This window comes from Vidua chalybeata, chromosome 2 (assembly GCF_026979565.1).
Source record: "Vidua chalybeata isolate OUT-0048 chromosome 2, bVidCha1 merged haplotype, whole genome shotgun sequence".
Lineage (NCBI taxonomy): Eukaryota > Metazoa > Chordata > Aves > Passeriformes > Viduidae > Vidua > Vidua chalybeata.
In genome coordinates this window covers 31,337,820-31,357,672 of record NC_071531.1, presented here as the reverse complement: position 1 = coordinate 31,357,672, position 19,853 = coordinate 31,337,820, and the positions used below count along the sequence as shown (strand labels likewise).

Sequence of the window (19,853 nt, the reverse complement as noted above, 5' to 3'; positions counted from 1 at the left end):
AAAATGGGATCAAAGGATCTACTCTGAATAAGATTCCAGAGCAACCCTCTACTCATTTCACCTTCACTGTAAAGCCAGCTTTTTGATCTCAGACTTACACCTGCAATGCTTAAAAGAGGTTAAAAGGTCAGCAGCAGATGTCATCCCTGAAAGTAGCCTTTTCTTGTGCCATTTCCTATTCCATTTCAGATACCTAGATCTGAACTTAGAATGAAATTTATAATCAAAAATTCACACGTTTATGAATAATGATCAAAAAGGCCATTCACTAAGGCATACACAAGAAGATACCAAAATATGGTAGTTCAAAGTATTATTGAACTTTCATGATGCTGTACAACATACATGACTTAAACAGAGACAAGTTTTCAAGCCTCAAAAACTTGGGCAGCAAAATAAGGCTAAATAAGCTCAGTTACAAGTGTTCAGCTGCTCAGGGAGGCCACACTAATACTTCCTTTCCTTTGTGTGTTGGTCTGTTAGTGCTTTCTGAGAATACCAAGTTATTGATCTTGCTTTGTAGTCTCAAAGGTATTATGTTGCTTACCCAATTCCTCATCCCCAGGAATTTCATATTACATCTGAAGAAGAGCTGTCATAATGCTGAGGAGTTTTATTATATGAACATGGGGGTTTGTGCTAGAAAACATAATGTGAGATGTATCTATCTCTGCATGACTGATTTTTAATCCTGTGTTCATAACATTGCTGTCCACATTTTACACATTAAGTGGTCCTAAAGCTGCTTATAGTTACAATCTGGTGGATGACTGTGACTGACTACAAGCAGTTCTACTTTGTTTCAGGGAAAAACACTCAGACTTTGGCCACTATCAGAGAGAGAATACTGGGTATATGGATGTTTGGTCTGAGTATCATTGTTCTTATGTTTCTATGGCACCTAAAGTTAGCTGTCTATCCATCAATAGGGACTAGAAATGCTTCTCCAGTTTGCTGGCTTTGGTCTCCTGTACTACCTCTGAGCTGTAAGTTAGCTGGCAATACCTGTCATCCACACAGCAGCCCTGCAGTAAGAATGACAAATTTAAACGCAGGGTCTGAGCGATTACAGGATTCCTATGGAATTAAAATTGGCCAATGCTCACATTTTGGCTACTGAACATAGCAGGCTGCTATGAATTAATATAATTTCATAAACAGGTCCATTGTTAAAGGATTATTATACCTGACAAACACATTGTATTCAGATCTACTTAATTTTATCCATCATCTATAGTGTCAGCTTACTCAAGTCAAAGACTTAGGCAAAATCACCCCAGCCACACAGAAAGTGGAGCAACATACACAACTTTAAGCAAACAAAGAAACAAACACACTTTATTACAAACTCTTTGTAATAATTAGCTGCCATATTACCTCAAGCCCTTTTATCCAAAGCCAAGCATCTTGCAAATTTTCCTCATTAACTTCAACAAGTTTCTCTTGCCATGCCACTGCTTGGGCACTAAATTTCACAAAGTTAAATCTCTTCTTGTGTCTCAGTTGTTCCTGCAAGAGACAGGATCTCAATTTTACCTACTATTAAAAGAAAGAATACTTGTATCCTGAAATACCGAGTAATAGCAATTATTTTAATTATTATATAATTAATTATAAGATTGCAATAAATTATTATAACATATACAATAAAAGTTATTATGTTCAGAGAGACATATAAAACATTTCTTGCTTGCAACTATTAAGATTGCTTGAATTTCCCAAAGTAAGTCTGCATATACATATATTTCTCAAACAATTTAAACAGCAAATGTGTAGGAGGGCATGAAGGAGAGAGATGAAATCGGATATGATCAGTGGTGTAAGAAAGAGATTATCACTGCTTATCAGAGGAAATTGAAATCAGATAGAAAGTAAGATATCATTTAGAGGAGGAGAACAAGAATCATATAAAGAGCACTGACAAGGAGAACTAGGACAGCATGAGAAAATCAAGAATTTGCTGAAGCTACTTTTGGAAAGAAGTTTTAAGTTAGAGAAGATTTGTGCAAGCAAGTACAAACTTTCAGAGCCTGAAGTCTTTGCCTTCCTTTCATCATTAGTTTTGTGCATCTTCCTGTGAAACCTTCTGGCACAGTATCTAATATATTTCTAGTACTGATCTGCTTAGAGGACCACAAGATACTATGTCCTATGACTTGAGCAATTAGCTCAAAAACCTCTCTGTCATAGTTTTAATTTTTTTAGTCCTACCAATGATTGCTATCAATGACAGACTGAATTTTCATCTCAGTTACTTCTCTTAGGACTAAAGAAATTTAAAATTAAGCATATCTCTGAAATATTAATGTAGGCTTAGGTGACATCATTGTAGACCTCTAAAACTAGACAAGACAAATCCTTTCTTAGGTGTGTCTCCCAGTACTCACAGCTTTTGAGGTACTCCTGCACTTTGCCAGTCCCTGTGCAAAGTTCTGAGTCACTGTAAGATGCAAGGAAGTTCAAAATGTTCTACACCCTCTATTGTAGAAGTATGAAAGTGATTTTAGAACACACATTACAATAAGCCAATGGAATTGGATGACACTGCTTAAAAGTAAAAATGAAAATGCCAGAAGGTGTTTCATTGCATACCTTCTTTTCGATTTGGGTTTTTTTTGTTTTGTTTGCTTTTTAGTTTGCTTGCTTTTCTTTTTTTTCAGAAGGGAGGTGGCTTGAGGGAAAGAACTATTTAAACCTTTTTAATTTTTAATATTTTCTCTAACTTTTTTCAAATAGTTGTAAAAATGAGGAGAAAATATAAATTCTTAACTAAAAAAAAGAGCACATGAAGAAAAATATAAATATTTTTATAAAGCTGCTGTTTTCAAAAAACTTTTAAAAAATAAATGAAAAGTAGAGTAACAACCATCCATAAAAGATCAGCTTACTCTAAAATGTTCCTCAGCCTTCAGAGTCATCCCTTTATCATACCTGCATTAGCTGAAATATTTTTTCCTTCACTAGTGGCAGCTTGTTGTTCATAGACTGAGATGTATCAATAAGAATATAGATGTCATCTTCAAACACATTCCCAAAAAGCCCTCTGCTTCCTTGTTGAAGCCACTTAATCCTGGGGGAAGAAAAAAAAATCAAAACCTGTTCTGCAATATCTCTGGAGTTCTGTGTATCAGAATCTGAAAGGTAGGATCTTTTCGTCACTGCTGTACTTATTCTTTTTCCCAAAACATCTGTTAGTCACTGTCAGAAGTCCTTGATGAATCAGTCCCCTGTCCTTACATCACAAGACATTTTTAGGTTTTTGTTAGTTTTTATTAGTTTTTTATTTCAGTAGGTAACAATACAGCACCTTTATAAAATCAGTTATCAGGTAGTTTGGGCTCGGAAATCCAACGTGGAAGCAACATGTAACAAGTGGTATAACTATGGTCCCTATCTATTTTCCAGATTCATCTCAGTAAATCATTTAAGCCTATACTACAATCTCTTCTCCAAGGAAGTTAAGCACCTCGAAGAGCCTTAATATAACACAGATGCTTCAACGGTTTGTGGACCTTGAGCCTTAAATACAGAGTTCGATTTACATTTTAAACAGGACTGGAATGTGCCAGCCAGTTAAATACATGCATACATACTGCTCTGCACAAGAACATTTCCTCAGTAATGGATGCAGCAAGTCCAAATCTGATTTCCCGTGAGAGTCATAAAATACTTGTCTACATTGAAACAGAGACATTTAACACATGGAACATCATGGCCCTGGGAAAAATATTCATCTCCACAGAAGGTTTCAGAAAAATTATATCATGGAAATATAAGGATACTGCTACAGATATATATTTTTTCATTAGTTATTTCACCTAACGTGTTTCATGAGGTCTACCAAGACTTCTTAACATTCAGATGAAACAAAACAGAAATCTTGACTTGGATTTCAAAAATTCATACTTATCAAAACTGTTTATCTCAAATTTTCCTTTGACAGAATGTAAATGCTATCCTAAATACAGTAAGATGAAGATAAACTAGAAGGAATAACAAAACTCTGTTTGACCTTGCTAAATATAATCATATTGTTGTATTTTTGGTAGGAAAGGAGCAATAAAATTAAAAATTTATTTTATAAAATGAAGCTTTGCATCCTGCTTTTTTCAATGAGGCATCTTGTTTTCCTAATAGACAAACCAGAAGGCAACATTTATTTTTTCTGTTCTACAATAGGTTTTCCTTAGACTGCCTAATATTTTGTAGATGTCATACAAAACCTAAGTGTCCATATGGCTGCAGAAATATAAATTAGGCAGCTAGTTTGGGCAGTGAAATTCTGATCATGTGCATTACTTAATAGGTCACGCCCTGACTCTGATCTAGATTGTTCAAACTTGGCTTGAACACAAAACTGCAAAATGGGCAGATAACCACCATCAGTACAGGCACAAGCCAAGCTGTGCTTCTTGGTGTCACAATGGATCCTAGGTACACAGGATGAACATTTACTAAGTTTATTGATGATTCTTGGAGTTGTCTGCCACCTTACAGTCCCAACACTTTTTGGCACTTTTAGCAGTAATTCAAAAATGGGCCAACTGACTTTCACACCTGTGTTTCAGAAGGAGAACAAAAGTTCAAAATCTTCATCAGTTTTCTTCTATGGCTACTAAGAAATCCAACATACAAGATTCTGATTTAAAATAGACTTCTGGCTTAGTACTGCTGCTGTCAGTTTACCAACCACTTCAACTTATTATGACAGTAAATGTCAAACTTTTCAACGCTCATGTAAAGTGATCAAACTGATTTAATGTGAAAGAACACAAACCTTCTTTCCACTTGTCTGAGAGCTGTCCTCATTTTCTCTTTGTACTGCTTATACTTTTTTGTAGTAACATATACATGAACTACAGATCCATCTTTCCAGAGGGTATGTGCAAACTTGTCACAGTATCTTGCATGAATTATCTTCCTCTTTGTCTCCTAGAAAAAAAGAAAAACACATTTCATGTGGAAAACATATTATTTTGAAGTGCATTTAATATTTGGGGAACAAACTTCAAAGATACATGCTTGTTGCACATGAAGGAGTAGAAATAAACATGGGATATGATGTTCACAGAATTTGCTCCTAGAAAGATTCAATACAAAGTGGTTTTATTCTTGCAACTAGCAAAAAACAGAAGCTTACCAAACAGTCAATGTTAAAGCTTGATAAAAACAAATAGAAGACAAATTAATCCAAATTTTCTTAAGGAACTAGAGCACTGCAGCATCTGAGACTAACACATCCTCTAAAGATAATAAGAAATCTTTGCCCCACCCCACAGAAATACAAAGAAAACCAAGGCATTGCTTAAGCCAGTTCTGATTCTTCCTTTTAGAATGTATATGAACCAGCAAGGAGTCCTTAAAGCAGTCATTCTCAAAAAGCTCTTTGAGACATTCTTATTCTGTCTCAATAATTAATAATCTGATTTTAACAAAAAATACAAAACAGCAATGCCATACACTACATTATCAATTTATCCATCAATAAAGTTTTCAAGATTTAAAAGAAAAAACAAACAACTCATAGGACATGAGGGAAAATGAACAATACTCACAGCATCAGTTTGTGAACATTCATCCTCTGGTTTAGTTTTTATGTCAACAGGTCCATCTACATGGCGAAAAACACTATCAGCAAGTGCATCATACAGTGTGAGCTTCTGAGCTTTCAAGCCATACTTCTGCAACCACTTCTCGGAAGTCAAATATTTGTCAGTTACATGTTTTGATAATGGATGATCACCTTTGTTTGCTAATGAAGAAAATAAACAAACAAAATATCCTCTATAATATGGTTCATTTTGGATAAGCTATTTTCAAAACGAAACTCTGATGCTGGAATCAAAATTATCAAACTTGTTCTACTTGCTGTGACAGCACTGGAGTGAACAGATATTTCTGAGTGAATTTTAACAGTCTATACTTCAGCTGCAACAAATTCCTTTGTAATTGGAAAAAAAAAAAAACACCAGAAGACAGGGAGCAAAGACAATAGTGAGAACAAAATATAAAACAAATTTTATTAGTAGTTGAATTACAAAGTGCCAGAAAGTATTCCTGAATAAGATGTCTAACTTCAAGGAGATTCATTTGAGAAAATGAAAAAACAGAAGATATAAATGAAAATACAGTCAAGACCATTGGTTAACATTAATCTTTTTAGAGATGGCTATTTAAAGTAAAAGGCAAACTACAATGTCATATCGTTTCACAAATTTTCTAAGGGCTATCTTAAGGTAGGGCACTGCACAACTCTGGACACCAGTATAGTATACAGATAATACAGATAAAATAATGGGATACAGGATTTTCCACTGACTCATCAATATCCCAATAAACCACACCTAAACCAAATGACAAGGCAGTGGGTCCCATAGCAGGGTGAATTTATTTTGTCACACTTTAACTTTGGTGGACCAAGGTGGTATAAGTGTCTACTCAGTTTAGATGCAGCTACAATGACCGCAACAGTGAGATCCTGAGCCTTTAAATAAATCTATGGAGACAACTACTGCCCTTACACACACAGAGATCAGCCAACATCAGGGCAGGTGCACAATCAGAGCCTGTTCATGTGGAAACCTTTGCTTTATGATTGCTTGTGGTCCTCGGAAGAACAAATGTCACAAATGTGCTCACACAATTTTGAAAAGAAAACTTTTCTTTCTTCCACATGCTTTACATACAGCATCTCCATTTCTGCAGGACCGAGTAGCTTCTCACTGTCCCTTGTTAAAGCCTTCCAGAACAGAACTTCAGAAACCAGCTACGCTTCTGTCTCCAACAGGGCTCAATCCAATCAATATGCACAGAACAAGAAATGAGTCATGTTCTAGGTCAAACATAATGGCAGAAACTATGGGTTGAATGAACAAATGTAGGTGTTCCTCTATGTTTCTTAAGGCAGGAGTTGTCAGAGTGTTTATTCTGAATTGTTTACAGATCTCTGCCCTTGACAAACATGCAATCCCTCTGCTCCTTGCCTTTATGTGGAATGAACTAGCTACCAGGTTGGAGGCTATCCCAAGAAGACTGCAATAGGAGAGGGATGAGGTATTTCCCCAGCACTGTGTAGAAAAAATGGAAGACTTACTGGTCCAGGCAGTTCAGGAAGAGATCACAAAAAACTCCCCAGATAATTTCCATATCCCAAAATCCAGTTAACTTCTAAACCTAGTCACTGACAAACTAAAAACTAATGTTTCAGCCTGAGCTGTTAAAGTTTAGCAAGTTTAAGCCATAGTAAACAGAGATTTGTGTTGGAAAGTTTTAAGCAATCCTAAGTTTAGATAATTATTATAAAGCTATATAGGCATATAGGTGCTATACCCTGTATACGGACATTTTGGAAAAAATCATCCCCAAATTGACGTGCAATCAAAACTGTTTACAAAAAATGTTGATCATTAATATAATGGTCTGGAAAGAAACATAAATGACACCTTCTTGAGAAGCAGACTGGTCAGACTCTGATAACATTTCCTGAACTTGTCTCACTGTACTCCTGGCTTCCTCCAGCTCCTTCCAGATCAAAAACACATCTTCACGGACACCAGCTACTGCAAGAGAAATAATAAATAGAACTTCACATTTATATACAATTTCAGCTTTTTGTAACTCCTCAATCACAACAAAGTCATTGGTATACCCAAGTCTTGCCACATAACCTTGTTTTCTTGAGGGTCTGTTGCAATGACAAATGCTGTTCTCTGACAGACTTCAAAAAAAGGGCTCAAACCTGGCTCCAGGATATGACAGGTGTTTAGTATATTGGAGCTAACCTCCAAAGTTGGCCACAGATTGCTCCCACAGTGGAAGCAAATAAATTTTAACACTCTTGGAAAATAATATGGAAAATAAACAATGAAATTCACTTGTTGCCCCCTGGACTTCACTGCAAAACTTGTTTCCGAAGAGTAAACCCAGTTTTGACATTTTAAAGAGAAGACAATTTTGACTCTTTCCATTTCCTAAAATACATAATTAATTTTACTTAAATCTTCTTTCCCTGATGACTATCTCATGAAATTTTGCTAAACATAAATTTATTTTCATCCTGACAATCATCAATAGTCATAAATGTTACCAAAAAAAATTCACCACCAGGTTATATTTTCAAAAAAATTAGAAAGATGCAAAGCTGAAATCAAGACAATGTTTACTTAATTTCAACAGATATGTCTTTCTTGATGAAAATAATTAAAATATTTATTTATTTCATAAAATAAACTATTAAAATTGAGACATCTTGTATATCTAAGCAGTAGGATCACTATTAAAAATGTGTTAAATTAAGTTACTCTCAGAGTTTAAGCTCTGGACAGTGCAGAGAAACCATGTGCAGTGCTACAGTAAAAATCTAAAAGAAACTGAATCATCAGCTATCCTAACCACAAATACAGATTACAAACTATTGCAAAAAGATCACAATCTATTAATGAGTTGCACATAAAAATGCTGAACAAGGCAAACTGTATCTTATCATCCAGTGGTTCAGATAATATACAGTGATGGTTCACTGTATGAAAGATAAGATATTCAAAGTTTTCTACTGAAGTAGGCTGCCAGATCTTTGATAAACTTTCAGGAAATAATAATAATAATAATAATAATAATAATAATAATAAAGTTATACAAATAAGAACTCAATTTTAATTGTGAAATGCTTTCAGTTTCCAACAAATATTTTGAATTGTGCTATTGTACACTGCCATCTCCTGGGACCTTCCTGCATTTCAAAACAACTGTTGCAGCCATTAGGACAAAGACCAACATTTCCTAAATCACAAAAAGCTTCAATAAGGCAGATCAGTCCACAACATAAAACACAAAAGGGAGGAAAAAACCCTCAGTCTGTAATCATTACCTGTTAAATTTATGAAAAATATTCTCTCAATTTTTTTGGAAATAATTCAACTTTTATTTTATATGCAATCTCTCCCCAGAAATGCAAACACCTGCATTCACACCACACATGAACATAGTTCTATGTTTAAGGCTGTTAAGAACATAATTCCAGTGGTTCTGTCTCAAACTAAATCTGGATACCCTCCACAAGTTGTCAATTACTGTCATACAGATTTAATTTTAGGAATATTTTAAATATTTTAAAATATTTTTAATCATTTGAAAATATTTGTATTTGCAAAGAAATTTGTATCCTTAACTACCTCTAAAACAATAACAATTATATCATTGTGTTGCTTTATTTCCCCTAAAATTGATGCAATGGACTCATCACTTTTACAGGATCATTGTTACATTGAGATAGATGTATTGAATTGGTATGACATGAGAAGGTATTTTGTCCTCATTTATGCTTGTAGCACAGCATGCCCTTTCAAAGCAAGTGTGCTTGATGTCACTTGCTACGCAGGACAAATGCAGGCACCAAGAACTGCACATTGTGAAATTCCAGCTGCTTAAAACCTTTTTTCCGACAACATTTTTCCTGGATTCAACTGGGAGAGAAGCTTGCAAGCAGTGATATCCACGGCAGCTTTCTCTCTCTACACAGGAAGCTCAGCTGCACCTCTGCCTCAGCCTCTTTTCCCCTACAGGTAAGGAGTCACCTGTGTCTTTCAAAATGGAACACCCAAAATCAAAACCTACATGCAAAGCATAAGATCTTCCAGATGTGGCTCTCAGCTGTGGCCCATCCCTCAAAGCACATCTCTGGTAAATGACCAAGAAAGCATGCACCTCACTTTGTTTAAATTCCCTCTGTTCAGACCTCAGATGTGCCATTTTTTGGGGACCGCCAACTAAAGAAAGTCACCGCTCTGGAGGGTGCAATTCCCAACCATTCCAAGCCACTATCTCTTGTACATATTCAGGCACCCATGTCCCAGGAATAATCTTGTCTTTAAAAATTACTTTATCCAGGGAGAGAAAGGGCCCTCCTGGTTCCCCTTGCCATGAAGCACTTTCCCAGCTGCTCTGGGTGGCAGTGTAAGAGCCAGACCGCTGGGAACACCCTGGTTCTGATTCAAAACCCACCCCACTGCAATGGCAGGAGGGTGGCCACCAGTCACACACGAGGGAACCAGCCTGAACACCCTGCTGCACGTATCCAGCCTGCGCCAAGCACAGTCAGCTTCCCTTGGCTCTCCCCAAAGCCATCCTGACCCTGCAGAGCACCTCATCCTGGATAATGTTCCAGGAATGCCCTGCCTGCAGGTAAAGGCGTTTCTGGTCTGGAGAAGGGAGGGCCTAGAAAAGGGGAAGAGGGTGAGGAAGGTTGTGGGGAGAGCCTGTGGCAAGGGGCAGAAGCATTTTGCTGACACCCGCGAACTGAGAAGCAAGATGTTAGACCTAAGCAAAAACACAACCACACTTGCACGTGCACACGGAAACTCATAACTGTCCTCATTTCCATTTCCCAGTTATTTAACTGGCAGACAATCTCAAAAGAAGCAGCTTTTCCACATGTACCTCTCCACAAACTTATCTGGTTTGACAAGTCACTGTAACTGATTTGATTTCCATATTGCTAATGAAAAAATCCTGCTTTTAAAAAAACAAAAATACAACAAAAACCTTATAAAATATCCAAAATATCTACAATATCTTTGAAACAGGAAGTAAATACCAATACAAAAGCAAATCATGGAAAACAGAAGCATTTTTTACTTGTCTGAATATCTGACTTAAACCGTGGAAGCAAGAAAATCCAAATATAATGAAATAAGATCTATTTGAAAATGAATTTGCTGGCAAGGGAAGATGGAAAAATTGATTTTCTTCACTGCCAGTCCCTTTCTCAGCCTCCACGTGGCAGCAGAACACAGCAATACACCCTTAAGCATTGATTTTTTAAAATCTCCACTTAGAAGGGGATGAATGAAGGCACAAAGAAGCGTAAGAGGGTAGTCCACAGCTTTTACCCACATACTTGCCAGATCAAACAGCACTGAAAGTCACAGCAGCCCAATCCTGCCCCTTTTCCACTGGGCAAATGGATAAAGCAAATGAACTTTGTATCCCATGTGGTATCACAGAACAGCTTCTGCATCACTCTCTACACATTAGCAAAGAGATTTGCCAGGCCAAGGTTAGGCTGCTAAGACTAGACAAAGCACACACAAGAAAAAAGCAGAGGCAATGGTCTGTGCCACAGCTTCTAGGCAAAGTAGCTACTCTTCAGTCATTCTGGCTCTCCAAAGGGAGGGCTCAATCTTTCCCATGTCAGTGTACATAAACAGAACAGAGTTCATTGACTTCAATGTCATACAGGAGAATGACGCTCTTATGCTTTCCTTTTTTCCACACAACAACCTGAAATATTCCCTATCAAATTTCCTTAAATGTGAAAAATCAAGCACATCTAAGAACAGAGCCTTATATTGTTCACAAGGAGGTCAGACACTTTGGATTTATCACATCAGTAAAATCCTGATTTCAGTCCATTTGCATGTTCTCTACACATGCCAGCTCATCTATTCCACCACACAGAAACCACTACACAGAAATTTACTGTTTCTATGTCAGCCACCGAGGACTCTCTATTCATTTTAGGATCTAGTTCAAAGCAAGCACTATGTAGCAGTTATCGCCCTGTTACTCCAAGCAGATGACACAAATGTGCCCTTTTTCAGAAAGACATCTTTTCTCCACAGCTTCCACCATTCCTTGCCCTCTGTGTCTTCAAGTTCCAACTTAAATGTCACTTCCTTTCCACTTATAATTTTAACTACATAACAAGATTGCTTCATTCTACAGCTTTTTGCAGATGAATAAACTGCACAAAGAATGTAGGCAGAAGTGATAACAGGAAAATTAGTGTTGGATGAGGAGATATAATCACATTGGTGAAATAAGGCTTTATGTAAAAGCATTTCTCTGCCAGAAGTAAATCTGAGGCTGCCAGCATACGGACCCTAATTCTTTAATGAGTTATACCTGTTTTGATCTTGAGCACCCACTCAAAATGAGTGTAAAAATTATCAGTTTATCACACTTGCTTTCTAAATGGCTGCTCAAGATGCAGAGGGGAGAATTGAGCTCTTATCTAAAATTCTAAATAGTTCTGACTTATTTTGTTAAGCAAATGAAAAGGAATGAACATAAAGATATCCTATGTATCTTATGTATCAGTATTTGTAAAATGTTGATATTCAGTGGATACCCAGAAACTATAAGATGTCGTTAAAACAGCTTTTCCAGTCCATATAATATGGTTATGAGTTTCAGCCTCCAGCTGTTGCATTTGTGGTGTAAAAATCAAAATATTCCTGTGCCTCCCTTTAGTTTTTAGAAACACCAGATTAAATCTCTGGTTCATTCTCTATTTATTTCCTTGCATAGTTTATGCCACATACCCAAGAACCAGATTCAGAGCCCATTAGTGAGTAATCAACGCTTTTATTTTTATTGCCCTATTACTATGCCCTTGAAGGAGTCTCTGAAACAAGAGAAATCAGACATAGACCAGAATAATGTCTTCAATGTGTTTTCTTTTCTGAAAGGACTTAAGATTCTGCATATGACTGAAACACTCCAATTGGCTGCCAGTGATGTCACGGCTGTGCTTGTAATACCCAATAAATGCAGAAAGCTAATTGTGTTCCTTTTTAATGTGTAAATTCTACTCCATAATAGCAATAAGACACAACCGACAATGCACTTCAAGGGGATTACTGCCCTTTTGAGCGATTAAAGCTATTCAGCTTTCAGCTTTAGAAACAGTGGTAAGGAAGTAATTTCAGTCATACAGGAGCTCTAGGCTCATCTATTGAAACAGGCTGACTGCCCCAGGGGAAGAGGGAGGCAGCTCCCCCCATACACACCCCCAAATGTGGTACAGCAAGAAAGTACTCACAGCAGACTGAAGGCAATCATTATACTGCTCTGCATTTGTATGAAACAACAGCGTTTTGAAGCAGACTCTGCTGTTGGTTTCTAAACTCTGCATGCGTGAGGCATGAGTGTCCTTTCACAACTCAAAAAAGCAGGTGACACCTCACTCCTTTATTTCTGTCCCCCCACAATGGTTCTTTCTCTTGTGCTGTTATAATCATGGTCCGAGTGAAGGACAGGTTAGTATGCAAGAAACTTGATTACAACCCAAATATGGGCCAGTCAGTCCAAGACTGACAAACAGCCTTACATGAGACACCAAATCCACCTTATGCCATACATTCCCGAACAGTGAGAAGAGGATAACATTGTTCTACCTTTGGGGCAACACTAATGCCTTCAGCACAAAGGGAGAGTAGGGGATAGGTGTGTTGAGCACTAGACTAAAGACATCTTATGATTCCTGATACCTAAAAGAAATATTTTTTTTTTTACTCTCCTGCTGAGAAAGACATCAGATTTGACACACAAAGCCTCACTTCACATCACAAGCCCCTCTCCTCCCACCCTGGCTGAAACCACAGTCCAGTCCCCCACTGAACACTTACCCAGAGGAAGTAGGACTGTGACTAATATGAAACACATTGAGCTTTCTGCCCAGCTCCACCCACCAATGAAATTGTTTATTTTGGTTGTTTCCTCCTGGTATTTTTTCTATCAATCCTCCCACCACCACTTTGCACTGCCTTCTCTACAGTCACTTTACTGTGCTTTTTGCCTGTCTTTGTGACAAATTCTTGGGACAAGCAAGTAAACCTCATGTTGATTTACTCCTCTTATATTACCGATGAACTTGGCATATATTGATGTTGGCTGTTTATCATGTGGTCTGCCACACTATTCCTTTTCCTTTTAACCATTTCTCCATACATTTCCACAAGGTCACTGGCACAAGCACACAAGTACCATTCTTCATATTCCTAAATAAATTATCTTCTTCCTTTTTTTCACTTTTCTTTCATTCTCACATGCACATCCTCTACTCTCTTCATTTTTCTCTTTTCCTTGCCCTCTCCTTCCCACACAGAGAATTTCCATTTTCAGAGCAGTCTTGTCCTCACCCCACCCACACCTACAGGTTTCTTTTGATTTTACACTTATCAAGTTCCTAAACTACATTTCTATTCTGACATCTTACTGATAATATCAGTGTAATCTTGGGGTTTATATTGTCTACCTAGTGGCATTCGCCCTTTCACTTTTCCAGAGTCCAGGGAAGTTAATCTTTTTCCATCCTCTTCATATTTTAGTGCAGGTCCAGTAGCATCTCTACAGTTATTCTTCTCAGCAAAAGCATGGAATCTGTAATACAAAATGAGTTTCAACCAGTACACAAAATACATAACTATTTATCTAATTTTAAAGAGTTGTTTTTCACACACACAACTACAGAATTATATCTAAAGCTTCAACTACAATAAGATTATTAATATTTTCAAATTTTTTATATACATTTATGTACTTTCTGAAGTCTTCTCATGTAGAATATTTCTTTTTGATATTACTAACTGCAAAGCACCTTACTCTTCCATTTCCTGGAAATCTATTTTTAATTAATGCTTTTAAGAGGCTGAGCAGGCATGTAATTTGAGATGTCTGAGATGACACTAACACCTTTTTATCAGATTATCCTCTCAGCTGAAAGCCTAGCAGGAACATTTATTTCATTATGGACATACAAATCAGGATGACAAGCAGACTTCATTTATCCTCACTGTCAAAACAGAGAAGCTCTCAGAGCAGGAAAAAGATGTATTTCTAAAACAGAAGTACACTAGAAACAGGTTCAAGGCATGAAAAGTCCATGAACGTGGCTGTTCCTATGGGAAAGCTGACTTAAATTTATATACAATTGTTGGGCAACCATCCAGCAGCAAAGTTATTAACAGGCCCTGTAAGTCTCTGCACAAAAGCTAGACTCATGCAAAAAGATGACAGTGAGGATAGTATCAAATGAAAAAATTCCTCTCAGCTCCCTGCCACAACCCTTTTTGCCTCTGTCTATACCATACAAGAAATGCTTACTTTCCTTTAATAAAGAAGGTATAAACACTGCCAAAAGAAAATGAGGGATAATGACTGGCAATGTACCTGGTACTACCATAGAGGTACCATGCTTCTAAGTGACCACAATTATTTTAAACACACATCAGACCAGAGCAAACGTAACACTTTCCCAGTCTTGTTTTTGGCAGACACTCCCATCTCCTAAAAGCTATTTCTAAGCACAGATGGCTATAAAAGAGCTAAGCAGCTGCCATCTTACCAATTGCTCTGCTGTCATTTGGGAGATTTCTACTGTTGGAGAGCTTCCCACTCTTGCACAAACAACAGTGAAATAGAAAAAGCTAGCAGCAATTTCCCAAGTCTGTAACTGTATGGTGACTTCTGTTAAGCAGAGAAACACCTACTGACTCCTACTGCCTTCTTGCTGTTGAGCATGAGTTTGGTCTTGTGGATTTTGTATTTGTTCATTTGTTTTCTTTATTTTGATAACAGAATCAAGATTTAAGTAATCTTATTCATTTCTACTGAAGGCTGATTCTCACCACATGGCTGATTCCCAGGATAAAGCAGACAAAATCCATGTGGAATATATTAATTTCCACCAACCATACCAAAAGCATGCTAGAGAGCATGTTACAGAACTGCTTTTCCACACAACCAGGCTTGAAGTATAACACCCCATCATTTTTCTGTTATTCCATGAGCTGCTCATTTAGGCATCTCCTTTTCAGTACACGTCTCTACGGCACTTGACCCAACAAAACTCTGTATCTTTTTCTGGTACTTGTGGATAGTAACATAATGCTTTGTAATAATGTACAAAACAACACAACAAAAACTTAGTTTATGTTGTGACCATTTCCCCTGAACAGTTTTTTCCAGACTTCAAGAGAGAGGCAGATGGCAGATGATTTTGGGCATAAAAAGGGAATAGCTTTTCTGCAAGCCAGTGAGAACATATGCAGAAAAAAGCTGGACTGTTTAAGTAGGGTCTGCCTTCTAGTCATATCTCTTAAGACTATTTCCATATCCCCAGATCACTTACTGAACAGCTTTGTCTCATTTTCCTCATGGATTATACTCAGGTATGTCCCAATACCATTTCTATCAGCAAAGAACTTCATGAATACTGAAATCTTTACTGTCCTTTTTTGTCATACCTGCCAGAAGTCAAGTGGCTCAACTCCTTCAGAAAAATAATCGTTTCCTCTTCCCTAGCATTGAAAGACACTGTGTTGACTGGACAGGAGCCATCTGAAACCTTCTCAAGGAGTAGCTGCTTTGTGTCCACTGGAACATCTCCCACAGCAAAGTAATAGACAGCTTCAACCTGTCGTCATTAAACAGAAAAAAAAAAAAGGTAATGGGAAGACATTGTTTTACATAAATTTCTGGGACTTATTCAAGTGCTGTCCTGTCCTCAGTATTGGTAGAAAAATTTGGTAAAATTGATGCATTACTTGGGCTATAAGATGTTCACACCTTTGGTTCTTCCTCTCATTTATGCTAGTAATTCACACAAAATTCCCTCAAGTGAGACAAGAACCTATCCCACAGTCCCTGGGTCTGATTCTGCCCAATGCAAGCCTCTTTCCACAGACATTAACTGAAGCCAAAGAGAGCTGTAAGGAAGGACAATTGCATCATTAGTCAGAAAAAGGCTCTGTGCCATATGCCACTTTTATCAAGAAACGTGCTATGTTGGTGCCTTGCCAGGGTTGAAAAGTAGGAACTTTATACCAGACATAGTTTTGCTGGCAGCATGTATTCTGAGGTTAGGAAAGATGGCAATCAAGGGAGGGGATTTTCCCGTTCTGCTCTGCACTACTGCAACCTCACTTTGAATACTGTGTGCAGTTTTGGTCACTGCAATAGAAGAAAGACACAAAACTATTGGAGAGCATCCAAGAGAGAGAACAAAGATGGGTCTTGACTGCAAGCTGTATGAGGAGTGTCTGATGTCACCTGGTCTGTTCAGCCTGGAGAAGAGAAGACTGAGGGAAGACCTCATGGCAGTCTACAACTTCCTCATGAGGGGAAAAGGAGGGGTAGCCACTGACTTCTTCTCCGTGGTGACCAGTGAGGGAATGGCATGAAGCTGTGTGAGGGAAGGTTGAGGTTGAATATTAAAAAAAATCTTTTACACAGACGGTGGTTGGGCACTGGAACAGTAGTCACAACACCAAGCCTGACAGAGTTCAAGACGCGTTTGGACAACACTCTCAGCACATGGTATGATTCTTGGGGATGGTCCTGTGCAGGGCCAGGAGTTGGGTTCAATGATCCTGTAGGACCTTTCCAACCTAGCATATTCTGTGATTCTGTGATTATTTGAATGCTATTGCTGGTATTTACAGATGATTTGTATTTTTTATACTTCCCAAGGCAGAGGGAGCTTGGCAGTTTTACTATAACCACACACATTTATATTCTGGAAATGTTATTACAAGAAGTGAGAGAAGCTGAAAAAATGTCTTTTAGTTATTGCTTGAATATTACATTATGAGGGATTTCATGTTACCTGCACCTATCCCTGTAATGATCCTCATGGTGAGTATGTTTCTTGAATTTTCACCATCATTAAAAATAAATGTAACAAACAGCTATCCCATGATGACTTTCAAGATGGTATGTGCAGTATATCAGGTCTATATCATGGTACATACCAGCTGATAAATACCCGATAAAACATTGTTTAACTGAAAAAATACATTTGAAAACATTCACCTCTGTGTCCAGTATGGAGTGGATCATCCTCAAAACTATGCTAAGGCACAGGGAAAATAAGAAGCCAACATGGCTTCACTAAGAGCAAACCATGCCTGACAATTTGGCAACCTTCTTCAATGGGGCTACTGACCTCATCTACCTGGACTTTTACCAACCATTTTATATTGTTCTGCACGACACCCTTGTCTCTAAATTGAAGAAACATGGATTTGGTGAATGGAACACTGTGGATAAGGAACTGACTGGATGTTGCACTCCAAGAGTCAGGGCAAACAGCTTGATATCCAAGTGGAATGTCCATGGTGCTCCTGAGTGGTCAGTAAGGGGACTAGCGCTTTTTAACATCTCTGTTGGTGACAAGGGCAGTGGGACTGACTGTACCTTCAGCAAGTTTGCCAACACCACCCAGCTGTGTGGTGTCTGATGCCCTGGAGGGAGGAATGCCATCCAGAGGGACCAGGACAGCCTTGAGACATGGAACGAAGTGAACCTCATGAAGTACAAGGCCAAGTGCAAGGTCCTGCTTGTGGGTAAGTACAATCCCAAGTTCAAACACAGGCTGGGTGGAAAATGGATTGAGAGCAGCTCTACAGAGGACTTGGGGGTATTGGTTGATGAGAAGTTCAACATGACCCAGCAATGTGCACTTGCATCCCAGAAATCCAACTGTATCCAAAGCTGCATCAAAATCAGCATGGCCAGCAAGGCAAGGGAGGTGTGTCTACCGCTCTACTCTACACCCATGGAACCTTTCCTGGAGCATTGTGTCCAGCTCCGGGACCCCCAACATAAGAAGGCATGGATTTGCTGGAGCAAGTCCAGAGGAGAGCCACAAAGATGATCACAAGGCTGGAATGCCTTTCCTATAAAGACAGACTGAGATAATTAGGGCTGTTCAGCCAGAGAAGAGAAGGCTCTGGGTAGACCTTATAGCACCTTCCAGGACCTGAAGGGGCCTGCATGAAAGCTGGAGAGGTACTTTTCACAAGGACAAGGGAGAACGGCCTTAAACTGAAGGATGGTAGATTTAGATTAGATGCAAGGAAGAAATTCTTCACCTATGAAGGTGTAAGGCACCAGGAACAATTGTCCAGAGAAGTTAGGAATGCCCCATCCCAGGAAGTGTTCAAGGCCAGATTAAATGGGGCTTTGAGCTACCTGATCTAGTAAAAGGTATCCGTGCCCATGACAGCGGTGTTGGAATTAAGCAGTGTTTAAGGTCCCTTCCAACCCAAACCATTCTGTGTCTCTATGATTCTATTAATATGAATATGAATATTCTATATTCTATGAATATGGATCCCAGGATGTGCACCACAACAGAGAACTATTTGAGTCTGGGATGGCACTGAGGAAATGTCTCTGCACTCACATAATTTTATGTAGTAAAGCAATGTAGTATGCAAATTCAGTATCATCTACAGTAGCAAAGCAAATTCAGTATCACCTACAAGCATGCTCATACATTTCCACTATTGCCTTGGACACTGATTTGTATTCCAGCTCCCTGAATAATTTCTGCATTTCAAGCATCCTCCCTCATGGACCTTTCAGCACCTTCCTCAACACTGGAAGATGTCTCTCCCAAGCAGCAACCCAATTTCAGGCTGGATCAGGCAAACTAACAAAGCAGCACCTTGCCATCTTGAACTTCTCTTGGATCTTGCAGAGGAGTGAGGTGCTCCATGTGGAAGACTGGGGCCATAGTTACAGACTCCACTTATTTGGAAGCAAGCAGGACCAGGTGTCCTAGCATCACTGATAATTCTAGACAAATACTAAAGGTAAAGAGATAATGAATGTATTTTATTAAAGTACAAGTTTAACAGAATACTTATTAGCTTTAGAAAAAGGTATGCAGGAACAAAAAGAACGAACTCTTGCACCTTTCTGTGTTTTAGTTCAGTTTTACAAAGTTTCTTGTCTGCCTCCTCCAGCTAAAAAGCTATCTGAGCCTGCACACAGGTCTCCCAGATGAAACCCAGTCCTTGGACAACACCATGTTCCTACTGCTTTTGTTGAAGAGACTCCTGGCCCAGAGGTATGCGTGCATATTTGCACAACCATTTTTCCCTGTGTTCCTTCAGATTCACATCTCCCTCCCCTCTAAGACTGCAATTAATTCATAAACTTGATATTCAACAAGAATAGAAATTTTCACACTTTCTTCAAGGGATTCACTGCCTGCCTCTGCAACTTTCAAAATGCTGACATTTATTGGGCATAGCTGAAACAGAACCAACCCCTCACAAGAAATT

At 38.3% G+C, this 19,853-nt stretch overlaps 1 protein-coding gene across 1 annotated transcript in view; it reads right to left on the bottom strand.

The window, feature by feature from the left end:
• The window catches only part of VWA3B (von Willebrand factor A domain containing 3B), a 65,685-nt gene that overhangs the window by 31,851 nt on the left and 13,981 nt on the right, over window positions 1-19,853 (bottom strand). The window contains 7 exon segments of the mRNA XM_053935908.1: window positions 1,378-1,509; window positions 2,932-3,070; window positions 4,778-4,932; window positions 5,556-5,752; window positions 7,443-7,559; window positions 14,036-14,160; window positions 16,026-16,195. Of these exon segments, the coding sequence (XP_053791883.1) occupies window positions 1,378-1,509; window positions 2,932-3,070; window positions 4,778-4,932; window positions 5,556-5,752; window positions 7,443-7,559; window positions 14,036-14,160; window positions 16,026-16,195 (1,035 nt within the window).